Source organism: Odocoileus virginianus, unplaced genomic scaffold (assembly GCF_023699985.2).
Source record: "Odocoileus virginianus isolate 20LAN1187 ecotype Illinois unplaced genomic scaffold, Ovbor_1.2 Unplaced_Contig_2, whole genome shotgun sequence".
Classification (NCBI taxonomy): Eukaryota; Metazoa; Chordata; class Mammalia; order Artiodactyla; family Cervidae; genus Odocoileus; species Odocoileus virginianus.
The window spans coordinates 2,663,634-2,682,458 of record NW_027224319.1 but is presented as its reverse complement, the minus strand read 5'-3'; the positions used below and the strand labels follow the sequence as shown (position 1 = coordinate 2,682,458).

The 18,825-nt window shown below is 41.2% G+C and overlaps 1 protein-coding gene across 1 annotated transcript in view; it reads right to left on the bottom strand.

The window, feature by feature from the left end:
* The window catches only part of SEC13 (SEC13 homolog, nuclear pore and COPII coat complex component), a 42,863-nt gene that overhangs the window by 13,225 nt on the left and 10,813 nt on the right, over positions 1–18,825 (bottom strand). Inside the window, exons 6-8 of the mRNA XM_020872471.2 lie at positions 4,842–4,975; positions 4,349–4,472; positions 2,663–2,809 (exon numbers count right to left, since the gene is read on the bottom strand). Of these exons, the coding sequence (XP_020728130.1) occupies positions 2,663–2,809; positions 4,349–4,472; positions 4,842–4,975 (405 nt within the window). The remainder of the gene's footprint in view (positions 1–2,662; positions 2,810–4,348; positions 4,473–4,841; positions 4,976–18,825) is intronic.

Below are 18,825 nucleotides of genomic sequence, written 5' to 3'. Positions count from 1 at the left end.
ACCCCCTGACACCAAACAGAAGGGCCATCCTTACGCAATGTGAAAGAATCAGTCCTAGTGGGAACCCTCCTAGTCTGTTGGCGGAAACGTAACTTGGTAGGCCTACTATGCAGAGCACTTTGGAGGTTGGTCGAAAATTCAGAAAGTGAGGTACCACAGTCAACTGAGAAAGATTCCTTCGAGTACAGGGCCTGCAGACAACCGAAGTCAAAAGATAACTGTACCTCCAACTCCTCTGCATCATTTCCAAACAGAAAAATGATAAACAAATACCAAAGACAGATGAACTGGTAAAAACTGTGGTACAGATTTACTGAAATTATTTCCTCATCCATGGAAACAAAGGAAAAATGTCAATTGCAGCCATGTGGATGGACCCAGAGAGGATCCCATGAGCCATCTAATTCAGATACAGACCAACAAATATTTAGTGATTTCCCTAATATGTGTAATCTAAATAGTGTTAGATGTGAACTTCAAAGAGAAAGAGAGTCTTAGTGAAGAAGAAAAAAAACAAAAGGAAGTGTTAGTGCAGTATAGTGAGCAGATAAATGAGAAGGTTGGGATTCACATACATAAACTCCTCTTAATAAAATAATCAAGAATCGACTGTAGTGCAGAGAGAACTCCAGTGGACACTGTGTCCTAAGCTATCCAGCTAAAGAATCTGAGAAACCACAGGTATGTATGTGCATATGTTTAGGTGACCAGTACCCAGTGTTCTGAAACTGACGCAACACTGTAGACCAAGAATACTTCCAGATAAAGAGGAAAACAGGAAAATCTAGAAGAGTGCTGTCTACTGTGTTGCGACGAGGCCTCTGAAACCTGCGGTAATGTCCATCCCTGGAGCCTGAGCTGGCTGGGAAACGAGGCTGGAGCGGCTGGGGCTGAGGGAGCTGGGAGGGAGGGGCCAGCAGTGATGCCCTCTTGGACCTGAGTGTCTGGTCCCTCTGGAAGGCACCAGAGTCGGCAGATGTGGGTGGGACATGCAGAGCGTTAAGCCCACCGAGTGCACCCAAAGAGGTGAGTCCTCTGGAGGAAGAGGTCTGTAACGTCCGGGTCGCCACAGCTCTTGGTAGAGGGCTTCCCATCTCTAGCGTCTGTCCAGACACTCAACACCCTGGCCACCCCCTACGTATTGGGGTTCGGCAGGGGTTGGTATTTTGGGTGCTGAAGGGTGAAGAGGAGGAAGCAATAAGGAAGCCCTTCAGTGTGTATGCTGGCACATACTGGGAATATGGCTTTTCCTAAGCTTCTGGAAGCTGCAGTAACCACAGTTGGTCAGGAAGAAATGTTGGTTCCTTGTTGCCGTTTTCCATAACAAGTACTTTAAATCTGGGGCTTAAGGAGGGTCATATTCGAAAGGCATGTTGGGTTCTAAATGATACCTGCTGTCAATTAATGACTTTGGGTAGGTAATGTAATAACCATGAAAACAGGGTCCACTTTTAATACGGCAATTTCAAAAGGTACATTTTACTTACAATGCAGTGAAAAAAAAGTCACACTAAAGATGTTCAACCTAATATCAGAAATTGAATCAAGGTGTAGAAATAACAAATACAGGAAGAGTGTTCAGAGAAAATGGAACTCTTGTAAGATGCTGATTAGCAGTGCAATGTGGTAACAGCCTCTACTGAGAACAGAATGTGGTTCCTCAAAATAAAAGACAGATATATTATTGGGCCATTTCAGTCTCTGGCGAATAGGCATAGAAAAGTATAACTGGAAAAGGCTCGCACATGACTACTGACTCATCTATGCAACAGACTCCCAGAGATAAAGAATACACTTCTGGTTGCCAAGATGGATGGGGTCTACATGAGGGATGGATTGGGAATTTAGGATTAGCAGATGGAAGCTATTATACACAGAATGGATTAACAACAAGGTCCTACCACAGAACAGAGGGAACTACATTCAGTATTTTGTAATAAAACACAATGGAAAGGAACATGAAAGAAAGATGTATAACTGAATGACTCTTCCATACAGCAGAAATCAACACAACATTGTAAATCGGCTACATACCTCCATTAACAACAACAAAAAAGACACTATGCTAAGTGAAACAAGCCACCCACAAAAAATCAAATCTTTTATAATTCTACTTCTAGGAGGTCCCTAGAATAGTCCATTCATAGCGACAGAGAGCAAGATGAGGGTTGCTAGAAGATCGATGATGTCGATAAGAGACATGCTCCTCCCAAGCCTGCGGTTAGATGGAAGACTCAACTGCACCCTCTACCAGGCAAAGTAAAAACAGGGCCCTGTCTGCCAAGTCACAGAGATAGGGTGCACATGCCTTATTGTCCTTGGACTGCAAGGAGATCCAACCAGTCTATCCTAAAGGAAATCAGTCCTGAATATTCATTGGAAGGACTGATGCTGAAGTTGAAACTCCAATACTTTGGCCACCTGATGCGAAGAGCTGACTCATTTGAAAAGACCCTGATGCTGGGAAAGATTGAGGGCAGGAAGAGAAGGGGACAACAGAGGATGAGATGGTTGGATGGCATCACCAATCAATGGACATGGGTTTGGGTGGACTCCCGGCGTTTGTGATGGACACGGAGGCCTGCTGTGCTGTGGTTCGTGGGGTCGCAAAGAGTCGGACACGAGACTGAGCAACTGAACTGAACTGAGCGACTGAACTGACCTTATTGTCTCCGCCTGAGACCGCTAGGATATTGGCTGTGATGGACCAGCTGACATGCCATACAACGTCGTTGAACTTGTGCAGCAGTTTGGGAGACCATGTATTGCCCGAGGCATCGTCACAGGTCCAAATGAACACTCGACCATCCTGGGAAAAGAAGGCTAGAGTCAGGAGATGGGGGCAGCAATCCTCCTGGTGACATCTCCATCTGTATCTGTACTGGACCTTTTCAGGAGTAGGGTGAGGGAATCAGGGTGAACCACAGCCAAAGCCCTCATGGGTGTTTACAGCTTTGACAACCAATTTCTGGCCCACAGCACCGTTGCCTGTATCACTTCATCCCAGGAACACACTTCAAGTCGGTCAGGAGCCTCCAGGCCCCTTTCCGCATACAGGTTTCAGGTATGGACTTTGTCAGCACTGCTATTTCTCAAATTTTCCCTGGGGCTTTCCCATATGTGCCAAGTCACTTCTTGGTTTTGGTTCCCAGCAGCTCTGTACTTTCTCAGTGGAATGGGTATAGGTGTTTAAAAAGCCAAGCTCAGAGACTGAGAAGGGACCAAAAAAAACACACAAAAATAAACACACACACAAAACAAACCAAAACAAAATGATCTTTTATGTCATTTGAACCTCTTATACTTGGTCCTCTCAACAGGCTGAGGAGGAGCCTCCAGGAGGAGGGCACGACAAAGCCACCCCAGTCTTCTTGCCTGGAGAATCCCGTGGACAGAGGAGCCTGGCACGTTGCAGCCCACAGGGTCACACCAGAGTAGGACACAGCTGAAGCGACTTAGCACACATGCGCACACAGGAACGGCTCAAACCATGTAAAAGGCCCAGCTTAACGCATATTCAGTCAAAGTGCTGCTCACTTCAGTCCCGTCTGACTCTGCAACTCCAGGGACTGTAGCCCGCCAGGCTCCTCTGTCCATGGGATTCTCCAGGTAAAAAGACTGGAGTGGGTTGTCATGCCATTTTCCAAGGCATCTTCCTGACCCAGGGATCGAACTCAGGGTCTCTCGTATCGCAGGCTGATTCTTTACCATCTGAGCCACCAGGGAAGCCCCCTCATCTTGGATGAGTGAAGTGAAAGTTACTCAATTGTGTTTAACTCTTTGTGACCCCATGGACTGTACACAGTCCATGGAATTCTCCAGGCCAGAATACTGGAGTGGGTAGCCTTTCCCTTCTCCAGGGGATCTTCCCAACCCAGGGATCAAACCCAGGTCTCCCACATTGCAGGTGGATTCTTTACCAGCTGAGCTATCAGGGAAGCCTCATCTTAGGTGCTTGCATATAATTAAAGGCTTGTCCTGGGTCTTTTCTGTCTGGGAAGCGTGAGCAGGGAGATGAGCCCTAGGTCTTAGGATTTCCCACTGATCCTGGTCCTTGCTTAGGAACACTCTTAAAATGATGCCCGGGTAGCTCCAATCCCTATCCATAAAAGGGTCAGGGGGGAACTAGTTTGAGTCTGGTCTTCCTCTTGGCTCAGTAGAAGATAGCCACTGTGGCTTCTGGTCAAGATCTCACTGAGAGATAAGTGGGCTCCAGAAGCTCTCTTATTTGCAGTGGTCCACAGGTGCCAGTCTCCTGCCCTTCCAAAGACTTCCCCAAGGGACTGTAAGGGTTGATGGGACTTCTGAGAATAACTAATGTGGGATGCCTGCGTGGGTCTGAACTGACCTGAGAGCAGCTGGCAATGGTGCTGGTAGGCAGGCCGATGGAGGGGGCCCAGGCCACATCTCGAACCCAGTCACTGTGGGCTTCCAACTTCTGCTCTTCCTTCCACTGGCCGTCCTCCTCCTCCCTAGCAGGAGAGATGGGACGGAGAATTCAGCAGGCAGAGCCCAGATGCCACTCCCTCACCTCCCTCCCACCCCACCCCCTCCCCACCCCAAAGGCTCCACAGGGGTGGAGAAGCTACTCCATCTTTCTGATAGCATTTGTTGAGTCAAATGATAGCATTTAGGAAGAGTCAAAGCGCCGTGAAAAGGGCAAGGTTTTGACTTTTTTTTTTTTTTTTTTAAATAAAGGATGTCTTCTGACAGACTGAGGACAGTATTCAGTGGGCAGAAGGGGAAAAGGTGATTCTGTTTTTGGTGAACTGAGGTTGAATCATGGTAGACAGTAGACAGGGCAGAAGATTCCCCTTAAGAAATTCCCCAACCCCGCTTACTTCCACAGTTTGATGAGGTTGTCACAGCCTCCTGATGCAAACTTCTTGATGTAGTTGGGCTTCTGCCCAGATGGCTGGTCTATGAGGCTTCCAGGCACGACAGCAGGGGCCCAGCTGACCGCATTGCAGCCAATCTGTAAGGAGAGGGACTCGCACCGACTCTGCCCCCTGGCCTGGCAACAGGACACTGCTTCTGCAGACCCAAGGTTGGCAATTATCTCCTCTCTAGTTCTCAGGACTGGATTATGCAGGTCAGCTCTTTTAATGAACTAAGGATTAGCCACCCAGAACTCTCCTTCAAGGATTCCTTATGGTACGTGTCTTTTTCAGCAACATGCATTTAAAGTAGGAAGCAGGGACTCTCAGGAAATTTAAAAAATTTAAAATTTAAAAAACAGAACATATTCCAAATATACGAAGGGAGGGCACAGATTTCAGAAAACCATGGTTTCATGAATTACTCTGAAGTACTCCTGTAATCACTCCCAGGTCAAAAGAATAAAATGACCATTTACCCAAGAAGCCCTGTCATTTATGTCCTACTTGAATCACAGCTCCTCTTCCCCATAAGTAAACATTATTCTGATTTCTATTTATTTTAGCACCTTTGTCACCCAAATGTGCACTCCAAGGCACCAGTTTAGCTGTGCCATTAAAAATATATATGTATTGCCTGACTGCAGTGTTCTCTTTTTTACTGAAATACAGTTGATTTGCAAGACCTGTGTTAGTTTCAGGTGTACAGCAGAGGGACATGTTTTTTCAGATTTTTGTCCATTTTAAGTTATCAATATTATACTGAATAGAGTGCCCTGTGCTATAGAGTACTTCCTTGTTGGTTATTATTTTTATATAGTAGTGTGTACACATTAATCACAAATTCCTAATTTATCCTCCCTCCCCCTTTTCCCTTTAGTAACCATAAGTTTGTTTTCCTTTTTCTGGTCATGCTATGCCACATATTGGATCTTAGTTCCCCAACCAGGGGTCAAACCCATGCCCCCTGGACTGGGGGCAGAGTCTTAACCAGTGGACCACCAGGGAAGTCCCATAAGTTTGCTTTCTATGTCTGTGAGGCTGTGTTTTACATCAATTTTTAAGAGCCCAATCAATTTTTAAGATCCCACATGTAAGAGATATCATATGATATTTGTCTTTCTCTGACTTTATTTTTATAATAATGTCTAGGTCCATCCAATGCAAATGGCATCATTCTGTTCTTTTTATGGCTGAGTAACACCCCACTGTATATGTATGCACCATATCACCTTTATCCATTCCTCTCCCGATGGACATTCGGGTTGTTTCCATGTCTTGGCTAATACAGTGCTGCCATAAGCAATGAGGTGTGTGTATCTTTTCAGATTAGAGTTTTCACTTTTTCTGGATATGTGCATCCCCCATATGGTAGCTCTATTTTTAGTTTTTAAAGGAATCTTCACATTGTTTTCCATACTGGCTGCATCAATTTACATTCCCACCAACAGTGTAGGATTTTCTTTCCTTTTGTCCACATCCTCCCTAGCATTTATTTTTTTTTAGACTTTTTAATGATGTTTATTCAGTTGTGACCAACCTAGACAGCATGTTAAAAAGCAGAGACATTACTTTGTCAACAAAGGTCCGTAGTCAAGGCTATGGTTTTTCCAGTGGTCATGTATGAATGGATGTGAGAGCTGGATTATAAAGAAAGCTGAGCGCAGAAGAATTGAAGCTTTTGAACTGTGGTGTTAAAGACTCTTGAGAGTCCCTTGGACTGCAAGGAAATCCAACCAGTCCATCCTCAAGGAAATGAGTCCTGGGTGTTCATTAGAAGGACTGATTTTGAAGCTGAAACTCCAGTATTTTGGCCACCTGATGCAAAGAGCTGACTCATTTGAAAAGACCCTGATGTTGGGAAAGACTGAAGGCAGGAGGAGAAGGGGACGACAGAGGATGAGATGGTTAGATGGCATCACTGACTCAATGGACATGAGTTTGAGTAAACTCCGGGAGTTGGTGATGGACAGGGAGGCCTGGTGTGCTGCGGTTCATGGGGTTGCAGAGTCGGACACGACTGAGCTGACTTGATTCTGACCAGTGTGAGTAAAAACATTTTTTTGCTGTTTCTTGCACCTCTCATTTATAGATTTCCCCACTGTGATCTTACTGATCAGATATGGGTTCGTTCCTTTTGCCAAGAGGAAAATATGCCATACAGGGGATGGTGTGTTCCTTCAGCAGGAGGCATATGATCTCAGACTGTCTCTCTTTATATGCTATTACCATGTCAATAATTTAGGCCTCTTTTAATTCACTGGGCATTACAAAATGGTGATACTGTCATTCTATTACTTTGTCATTTATTACAGGGAATACTCTACAGAGGGGCAATTTCATTCATTAACATTTGCTTTCCCACAGGGGTACAGATCAGGTAGGAAAGGCAGGATAAACACTTAATCCCTTCTGAACCAGTTTCTTGTCTTTCATCAAAGATGACTGATTCTTCTTTATTAAATAAATATCAGGATGAAGGCATGGATTTAAGTGTATTTGATGGGTTTCAGTTCATTGCAATCATTCCAACTTTTTACACTCAAACTGCCCATCTTTGGCACTGTGAGCCTGTTCAAGGTGGCTCCTTTGATATAACCTTAGTATGTCTGTCACTGATTTCTTTTCTATCTGGTATAACAAGATGTTTGTTCCTTTCCTGCCTCAAAACCTGGGATCATCCATTTCCCAAAGAGCTCTGGATTTTTTTCAGTGAGAAACTATTTCAAGTGTACTTCTGGTGCTAAGGATATTCACTGATAGATGATTATTCATTTTATTTCATTTAACACACAGCAGAACAGTCTCAGAATAATAATACCATCAATATGATAACTAGTAGTATTTATATCAGTCCATGGGGTTGCAAAGAGTCAGACATGACTCAGCAACTTAATAACTCCATTCTCCCATTTTTTTTTTTTGGGGGGGGGGGTGGCGGTGTTTTTGTATGTATGGTACCAACATTAAGAAGTCTAGATCTCCAGCTGCTTGTGCTGCACACCATTTTTAATAGTTATACTCTATCTATCTTAGCTGATCACATGACCAGGACTCATTCAGTCTTAAGTTCTTTACAACTAACTATATATTTATATGGATGTCTTTTTTTCTAGCCATTTTTGTGGTCTAAAACTTATTCTCTAGTAGAGATACCTCAGGAAGGGCTCAGGGAAACAACAGTCCTTGAGTTTTTGCATACTGGCAACAGTCTGCATTCTTTACACTCCAAATTGTAAAGACAGCTTTGAGATCTAACTGATGTTAACAGCACATAAACTGCACAAGCTGATTAACTTTGACATCAGCATATTCTGTAAAGCCATCACTACAATCAAGGTAGCAAATGAATCTCAAAGTGCTGAAAGAAAAAACGCTTCCAACGAAGAATACTTTACCATGCAAAGTTACTGTTCAGAATTAAAGGGAAGACGGTTTTCCACACAAGCAAAAGTGAAAGGATTTCATCATCACTAAACCGGCCTTACAAGAAACGTTAAAGGGACTTTAATTTTAAAGTGAAAAGAAAGGGTGCTAATTAGTAACAAGGAAACATATAAAAGTATAAATCTTCCATGTTTTATGCTCATAAATATATATTAAAGGTAGTGGATTAATTGCTTATGATGCTATTATGAAGGTTAAAAAAGTAATAAAAATCTGTGACTACAGTAATTAGTTAAAAGGATACACAAAAAGATGTAAAATGTTACATCAAACAAAAAGTGGGTGGGGGAGGGTAAAAATAGAGCTTTAGAACGGGTACAAATTTAAGTTATCAACTTTAAAAAATAGACTGTTATTAATATGAGCTGTTATATGTAAACTTCATAGTAATGACAAAGCAAAAATCTATATAGTAGATACACAAAAGATAATGATAAAGTAATCTGAACATGAAACTGACAGTGTTAATTATTCAGTTGTGTCCGACTCTCTGTGACTCCATGGACTGTAGCCCACCAGGCTCCTCTGTCCATGGAATTCTCCAGGCAAGAATACTGGAGTGGGTAGCCATTCCCTTCTCCAGGGGATCTTCCTGACCCAGGGATCAAACCTGGGTCTCCTGCATTGTGGGTGGATTCTTTACCGTCCAAGTCACCATGAAAGCCCAAGGATAAAGGTCATCAAACTACAGAGTAAGAGAGCTAAGGAGGTATAAAAGCCACAAAAACCAGTGACGCAGCGTGAAGTACATACCTATCAATAGTTACTTTAAATGTAAGTGAACTAAATTTTCCAATTAAAAGACATGGAAGGATGGCTGACAGGAGAAAAAAACAAGATCATCCATATGCTACCTGTAAGAGACTCACTCCAGACTTAAGGACACACAAAGGCTGAAAACGAAGGTATGGAAAAAGATGTTCCATGCAAATGGGAAGCAAAAGAGCTGGGGCAGTGCTACCTGTATCAGACGAAACAGACTTTAATACAGAGGCTGCACTAAAAGACAGAGAAGGGCATTAGATAATGACAAGGGAGTCAATCCAAAAAGATGATGTAACATTTGTAAACATTTATGCACTCAACATAGGAGAACCAAAATATATAAAGCAAGTATTAACAGACTTGAAGGGAGATATAGGCAGCAATACAGTAACAGTAGGGTTATGTCAACGGCTAGATCATCCAGACAGAAAATGGCCTTACGGGACACATTAGACCAGAGGAACTTTACAGAGATATAGAGAATGTTCCACCCAAAGCAGCAGAATACAGGCATGTCTCACTTTATTGTATCTTGTTTCACTGTGCTTAATACTTAAGTCGAGTTCTTCACAAACTGAAGGTTGTGGCAACCCCATGTAGAGCAATTCAACTGGCGCCATTTTTCCAACAGCATTTACCCACTTCTCATCTATGTGTCACACACTTTGGTAATTCTTGCAGTATTTCAAACTTTTTCATTATTACATTGGTCTTGGTGATCTGTGCTGAGTGATCTTTGATGTTACTAATGCTGATGTTATTTATGACTTGCTAAAGGCTCATATGATGGTTAGGTTTTTTTAGCAATGAAGTATTTTTTAAAGTATGTACACTGTTTTAGACATAATGCTATTATTGCATACTTAGTAGACTAGTATAGTTTACATATAACTTTTAAGTCTCCGGTGAAGGCATGGGTTGACAGTGGCCTGCCGTGGGGTCAGGGGCACTGAATACAACAGTGCTGGCATAAGTCCTTTTGAAGGAGGTTGCCATTATCACCATTGTTTGCAACCATAGTTTGGCCTCAGTCCAAACAACAGGGAGGGAACACAGTCCCGCCCATCAACAGAAAATTGGATTAAAGATTTACTGAGCACAGCCCCACCCATCAGAACAAGACCCAGATTCCCCCACAGCCAGTCCCTCCCATCAGGAAGCTTCCACAAGCCTCTTATCCTTATCCATCAGAAGGCAGACAGAATGAAAACCACAATCACAGAAAACTAACCAAACTGATCACATGGATCACAGCCTTGTCTAACTCAATGAAACTATGAGCCAAACTGTGTAGGGCCACCCAAAACGGACAGGTCAGGATGGAGTTCTGACAAAATGTGGTAGACTGGAGAAGGGAATGGCAAACCACTTCAGTATTCTTGCCTTGAGAACCCCATAAACAGAATGAAAAGGCAAAAAGATATGACACTGAAAGATGAACTCCCCAGGGAGAAGAGTGGAGAAATAGCTCCAGAAAGAATGGAGAGACAGAGCCAAAGCAAAACAACACCCATTGTGGATGGGACTGGGGATGGAAGTAAAGTCCGATGCTGTAAAAGCAATACTGCATAGAAATCTGGAATATTAGGTCCATAAATCAAGGTAAATTGGAAGTGGCCAAACAGGAGATGGCAAGAGTGACCACTGACATTTTAGGAATCAGTGAACTAAAATGGACCGAAATAGGCGAATTTAATTCAGATGTGGGCAAGAATCCCTTTAGAAGAAATGGAGTAGCCCTCATAGTCAACAAGAGAGTCCGAAATGCAGTACTTGGATGCAGTCTCAAAAATGACAGAATGATCTCTGTTCATTTCCAAGGCAAACCATTCAATATCATAGTAATCCAAGTCTATGCCCCGACCAGTAACACTGAAGAAGCTGAAGTTGAACGGTTCTATGAAGACCTACAAGACCTTCTAGAACTAACACCAAAAAAAGATGTCCTTTTCATCATAGGGGACTGGAATGCAAAAGTAGGAAGTCAAGAGATACCTGGAGTAACAGGCAAGTTTGGCCTTGGAGTACAAAATGAAGCAGGGCAAAGGCTAAGAGTTTTGCCAAGAGAACACACTGGTCATAGCAAATACCCTCTTCCAACAACACAAGAGACGACTCTACACATGGACATCACCAGATGGTCAATACCAAAATCAGACTGATTATGTTCTTTGCAGCCAAAGATGGAGAAGCTCTATATAGTCAGCAAAAATAAGACCTGGAGCTGACTGTGGCTCAGATCATGAACTCTTTATTGCACAATTCGGGCTTAACTTTAAGAAAGTTAAGCTAAACCATTCAGGTATGACCTAAATCAAACCCCTTATGATTCTACAGTGGAACTGACATAGATTCAAGGGACTAGATCTGATAGATAAGAGTGCCTGAAGAACTATGGATGGAGGTTCGTGATATTCCCAAGAAAAATGAAAGCAAAGTGGCAAAATGGTTGTCTAAGGAGGCCTTACAAAAGCTGAGAAAAGAAGAGAAGTGAAAGGCAAATGAGAAAAGGAAAGATATACCCATTTGAATGCAGAGCTCCAAAGAACAGCAAAGAGAAATAAGAAAGCATTCCTAAGTGAACAATGCAAAGAAGTAAAGAAAAACAATAGAACAGGAAAGACTAGAGATCTCTTCAAGAAAATTAAAAAAAAAAACAAAGGAAAATTTCATGCAAAGATGGGCACAATTAAGGACAAAAACAGTATGGACCTAACAGAAGCAGAAGATAATAAGAAGAGGAGGCAAGAATACACAGAAGAACTATACAAAAAAAATCTTAATGACCCATATAACCATGATGGTGTGATCACTCACCTAACTGGGCCTTAGGAAGCATCACTACAAACAAAGCTAGTGGAGGTGATGGAATTCCAGCTAAGCTATTTCAAATCCTAAAGATGATACTGTGAAAGTGCTGCACTCAGTATGCCTGCAAATTTGGAAAACTTAGCAGTGGACACAGGACTGGAAAAGGTCAGTTTTCATTCTAATCCCAAAAAAAGGCAATGCCAAAGAATGTTCAAACTACCACACAATTGCACTCATCTCACATGCTAGCAAAGTAATGCTCAAAATTCTCCAAGCCAGGCTTCAACAGTACTAGAACTAAGAACTTCCAGATGTCCAAGCTGGATTTAGAAAAGGCAGAGGAACCAGAGATCAAATTGCCAACATCAGCTGGATCACAGAAAAAGCAAGAGAATTCCAGAAAAACCTCTGGTTTATTGACTATGCCAAAGGCTTTGACTGTGCAGATCACAACAAACTGGAAAATTCTTCAAGATATGGGAATACCAGACAACCTTACCAGCTTCCTGAGAAATCTGTATGCAGGTCAAGAAGCAACAGTTAGAACTGGACATGGAACAACAGACTGGTTCCAAATAGGGAAAGAAGTACGTCCAGTCTGTATACCTTCACCGTGCTTATTTAACTTACATGCAGAATACAATATGCGAAATGCTGGGCTGGATGAAGCGCAAGCTGGAATCAAGCTTGCCGGGAGAAATATCAATAACCTCAGATATGGGGATGACACCACATTTCTGGCAGAAAGTAAAGAGGAATTAAAGAGCCTCTTGATAAAAGTCAAACAGGAGAGTGAAAAAGCTGGCTTAAAACTCAGCATTCAGAAAACTAAGGTCATGGCATCCTGTCCCATCACTTCACGGCAAATTGATGGGGCAACAAAGGAAACAGTGACAGACTGTCTTTTCTTAGGCTTCAAAATCACTGCAGATGGTGACTGCAGTCATGAGGTTAAAAGACGTTTGCTCCTTGGAAGAAAAGCTATGACAAATCCTAGACAGCGTATTAAAAGCAGAGACATTACTTTGCCGACAAAGGTCTGTCTAGTCAAAGCTATGGTTTTTCCAGTAGTCATGTATGGATATGAGAGTTGGACCATAAAGAAAGCTGAGTGCTGAAGAACTGATGCTTTTGAACTGTGGTGCTGGAGAAGACTCTTGAGAGTCCCTTGGACTGCAAGGAGATCAAATCAGTCAATCCTAAAGGAAATCAGTCCTGAATATTCATTGGAAGAACTGATGTTGAAGCTCCAATGCTTTGGCCACCTGATGTGAAGAACTGACTCACTGGAAAAGACCCTGAAAGACTGAAGGCAGGCATTGGGAAAGACTGAAGGCAGGAGGAGAAGGGGATGACAGAGGACAAGATGGTTGGATGGCATCACCGACTCGATGGACATGAGTTTGAGCAAGTTCCAGGAGATGGTGAAGGACAGGGAAGCCTGGCGTGCTGCAGTCCATGGGGTCACAAAGAGCCAGACACGACTGAGCGACTGAACTAAAGTCCTATTAAACATCTTTTCTGACTACAATGATATGAAACTAGAAATTAATAAGAAGGAGAAAACTGGAAAATCCACAAATATGTGAAGAATAAACAACATGTTACTGAACAGCCAATGGGTTAACAAAGATATCAAAAGAGTAATAATAACAAAAACACCATCAGACAAATGAAAACAGAAATACAACACACCGAAATTCATGGAATGCATTAAAAGCAGTTCTAAGAGGGACATTCACAGCAATAAATACCTAAGGAAAAAAAAAACACACTAAAAAACCCCTAACTTTACACCTCAAGGTACCAGAAAAAGAACAGCAAATGAAGACCAAACTCAGTGGAAGGAAGGAAGTAACAAGAGTCAGAGCAGAAATAAATGAAATAGAGACTAAAAAGATGATAGAAAGATAAATGAAACTAAGAGGTGGCTCTTTGAAACTATAAATAAAACAGACAAACCTTTAGCTATACTCACCAAGAAAAAAAAAGAGGGCTCAAATTTCATTTGATAAATGAAAGAGGGGTAACTGACACCACAGAAATACAAAAGCTCATCAGAGTATACTAAGAAAAATAATTCGCAAACAAATGGCAACACAGAAGTAATGGATACATTCCTAGAAACACAGAGCATTACAAGACTGAATCATGAAGAAACAGAAAATCTAATTAGACCGTTAACTGTGAACATAGATGATAAAATCCTCAACAAATAATCAGCAAACCAAGTTCAACAATATAATAAAGGATCGTACACATACACATAAAGGAAGTGAGATTTATTCCAGGGATTCAAGGCTGGTTTAACAGTCACAAATCAATCCAGGTGTTTACACCAAATTAACAAAATGAAGGAAAAAAAAAAATCACATAATCATCTCAACAGATGCAGAAGCAGCATTTGATAAAATTCAGCACCCATTTATGACAAAACTCTCAACAATATGGGTATGGAAGGTGCGTCTCTCAACATACATAAAGGCCATACATGACAAGCCTATAGCTAACATTATTCTCTGAGATCAGGAACAAGACAAAGATGCCCATACTTGCCACTACTATGCATCAAAGTATTAGAAGTCCCAGTGAGAGCAATCAGACAAGAAAAAGAAATAAAAGGCATCTAAATTGGAAAGGAAACAGAACTGTCAGTAGTTGGAAATGATATATTTTATACAGAAAATCCTCAAGTTCCACCAAAAAATTATTAGCAACAATAAAAGAATTTAGTAAAGCTGAAGGATACAAAACCAATACACAAAAATTTCTTACATTTTCATACACCAATAATGAACTATCAGAAAAGAAACTGTGAAAACAACCCATTCACAAGTGCATCAAAAAGAAAAAAATACCTAGGAACAAATTTAAGCAATGAGGTGAAAGACTGGTATGCTGAGAACAATGATGAGAGAAATTAAAGACAACACAAATGAAAGGTATCTGTGCAGATGGATTGGAAGAGTATTGTTGGAGTGTCAATTCTACTCAGCAATCTATGGATCTGATGAAATTCCTATCAAAATTCCAATGCCATTTTTCACAGAAACAGAACAAACAATCCTAAAATCTGTATGGAATCACAAAAGACCCCTTAATTCAAAAATGCAGTGATCAAAACAGCGTGCTCAGTCACATCCAACTCCTTGTGACCCCATGGACTATAGCCCACCAGGCTCCTCTATCCATGGGATTCTCTAGGCAAGAATGCTGGAGTGGGCTGCCATTTCCTTCTCCAAAACAGTATGGTACTGGCATTAAAAACAGACAGACATTATGTATAACATTGCTACTGTCTACATTCAGTTATGTAGCTGTTATTTTCTATCCTTACTAAAATGTAAACTCAAAATAAAGATATAAAACCCAAACAGACACACAGATCAATGGAGCAGAATAGAGAACCCAGAGATAAACCCATGCCTCTGTGGGCAACTAATTTATGACAAAGGAGCCAGGACTATACAATGGGAAAAGGACAGTCTCTCCAATAGACAGTGTTGGGAAAAGTCGCCGGCCACGTCAGAATGGAACTGAACCACTACCTTACACCATACATAAAAATTACTTCAAAATGTATTAAAGAATGTGAGACCTGAAGCCATAAAACTCCTAGAGAAAAACTTAGGTGCTAAGTTCCTTGGCATTGATTTTGGTGTTGATTTTCTGGACCTGACTCCAAAAGCAAAGGCAACATAAGAAAATACAGACAAGAGGGACTATATCAAACAAAAAGTACAGCAAGAGAAATCATCAACAAAGTGAAAAGGCAATGTATGGAAAGGGAAAAAATATTTGCCAATCGTGTACCTAATAAGCGGTCGATATCCAAAATATAAAAGAACTCACACAACTCAACAGTAAAAAGCAAATAATTCAACTCAAAAATGCAAGAGGCTGTCAATATATGGTTTTCCAAAGAGACACAGATGGGTCAACAAGTACATGAAAAGATGCTCAACATCACTAGTCATCAGGGAAATGCAAATCAAAACCATAATAGAGAGCACCTCACACCTGTCAGAACACACCCTACTGAACACACAAGTGTTGGTGAGCATGCAGAGAAAAGGGAACCCCTTTGTGCACAGCTGGTGGCAGTGTAAACTGGTGTATGGAGGATCCTCAAACAATTAAAAATGAAACTGCCCAGATAGATACAGCAGTTCCACTTCTGGCTATTTATACCAAAAAACAGAGAAACCCTCATTAATTCTAAATATATCTGCACCCCTCCCCCCATGCTAATAGCCAAGATATGTAAGCAAGTTAAGTATCCATCAACAGATAAATGGATAAACAGGTGAGGTGTGTACACACACAGAGAGAAGAATATTACTCAGCCAAAAATAAGAATGAAATCTTTCCATCTGCAGCAACATGGATGGACCTTGAGGGCATCATGCTAAGTGAAATAAGAAAGAAAAAGACAAATACTGTATGATCTCACTTAAACGTAACACTAATAAAAAACCCCAAGCTCATAGATACAAAGAACAGATTGGTGCTTCCAGCGGTGGTGATGAGGGATTAGCAAAATGGGTGAAAGAGGTCAAAAGGTACAAACTTTCAGTTATAACAGCCTGCAGGCTACAATGCTGGGAAATCTCAGGCCAAACAACCAGCAGGGCAAGAATACAGCCCTACCTATCAGCAGACAGGCTGCCTATAAAGTCTTCCTGAGCCCACAGCCGGCCCTGCCCATCAGGGGAACAAGACCCAGCTCCAACCACCAGTGGGTAGGAACCAGTTCCTCCCACCAAGAGGCCTGCAAAAGTCTCTTAGACCAGCCTCATCCACCAGGGGCAGAGGGCAAAAGCAAGAACCACCACCCTGCACACAGAAACCACAATTATAGGAAGTTAGGCAGAATGAGACAGCAGAAGGATATGCTCCAGATGAAGAAACATGATAAATCCCCAGAAGAACAACTAAGTGAAGTAGAGTCAGGCAATCTACTCCAAAAAGAATTCAGGGTAATGATAGTAAAAATGTTTTAAGATCTTGGAAAAAGAACGGAGGCCCAGACTAAGAAGACACAAGAAATGTTTAGTAAAAAGCTAGAGAATCTAAAGAACAAAGAGAGATGAAAAATAGAATAACCAAAGTGAAAAATACACTAGCAGGACTCAGCAGCAGAATAAGGAATGCAGAAGACTTATCTGAGCTGCAAGATGGAATGGTGGAAATCACTGCCATGAAAAAGAATAAAGAAGAAAGACTGAAAAGAAAGGAAGACCTCTGTCATAACATTAAACACAAAACATCCACGTTATAGGGGTTCCAGAAGGAAAAGAGAAAGGATGTGAGAAAATATTTGAAAAGATAATAGCTGTTAAAACTTCTCTAATATGGGAAAGGAAACAGTCACTTAAGTGCAGGAAGCAGAATCCCAGGCAGGATAACCCAAGGGGGAAAATGCTGAGACACATAGCAATCAAATTGACAAAAAGTAAAGACAAAGAGAAAATATCAAAAGCAACAAGGGAAAAGCAACAAATAGCGTACGACGGAATTCCCATAAGGTTAGCAGCTGGTTTCTGAGCAGAAACTCTATAGGCCAAAAGGGAGCGGCACAACATATGTAAAGTGATGGAAGGGAAGAACCTGCATCCAAGAACACTCTAACCAGCAAGGCTCTCATTTAAGTTCAAAGGAGAAATCAAAAGCTTTACAGACAAGCAAAAGCTAAGAGAATTCAGCACCATCAGACCAGCTTTGCAACAAATGTTAAACGAATTTCTCTAGGCAGAGTGAAAGAAGGTCACAACTAGAAACAAGAAAATGATGAATGGAAAAGCTCACTGGTAAAGGGAAACAAAATACAGGTAGGAAATCATCCACAGAAATACGGTATCAAAATCAACAATTGTGAGGAGAGTACAAATGCAAAATATTGGAAACGCATTTAAAATTAAAAGACCAGCAATTTAAAACAATCTCATATATATATATAGACCACTGTATCAAAACCTCATCGTAACCACAAACTGAAAATCTACAATAGATACACAATATAAATAAGAAAAAGGCATGCAAACATAGCACTAGAGTTAGTCATCAAATCACAAGAGAACGAAAGAGGAAGAGGAGAAAAAAAGACCTACAAAAACAAATCCAAAACAATTAACAAAATGGCAATAAGAACATACATATCAATAATTATTGTAAACATAAACAGATTAAATGCTCCAACCAAAAGACACAGGCGGGCTGAATGGATACAAATTTTCAGTTGTAAAATAAGTACATGACGGGGGATGTGATGCACAGCTTGGTGACTAGTTAATACCTCCATTAAAAAAAAAGTGATTAAAAAAATAGTAAGTTATTGGTAAAAAAGAGAATGAACACATCTATCATCTCCAAGTTTGCAGTCCACCTCTGCCCCCCATCCCCCAAGCTCAGCAACCACTGATCTGGTGTCACTCAAGTTTGCTTTTCCATACTATGGAATCAGAGTATGTACCTTTTGACTGATTTTTTTTCCACTGGGCAGTTATTTTAAAATTTATTTATCTTGTATCAATAGTCATTTCTTTTTATTGCTAGGTAACATTTCTACTAGATCACGGTTTGTTGGCCCATTCACCTGTTGATCCACCTTTAGGTTATTTCCTAAATATTTGGCTATTAAAGGTGCTATAAAGTTTTGTATGTTAAGTCTCTGTGTGAACTTGAAAGTCAATTTCGCTAAGTTAAATCCTTGGCTCACACATTCTTTCCTTGAGTGTTGCAAACGTGTTCTCCATTTTCTCTTGCACTGATCACTGCTGTTGAAAAGACTGATGATAATCTGTTTCCCTTGTAAATCACACGGCTCCTTTTGCCTAGATGCCTTAAGGATTTGTTTTAAAAGCCAGTAATTTCACTATACTTAGAGGTCTTTTGGCTTGTGAGTCTGGGTTTATATTCTTAAGTA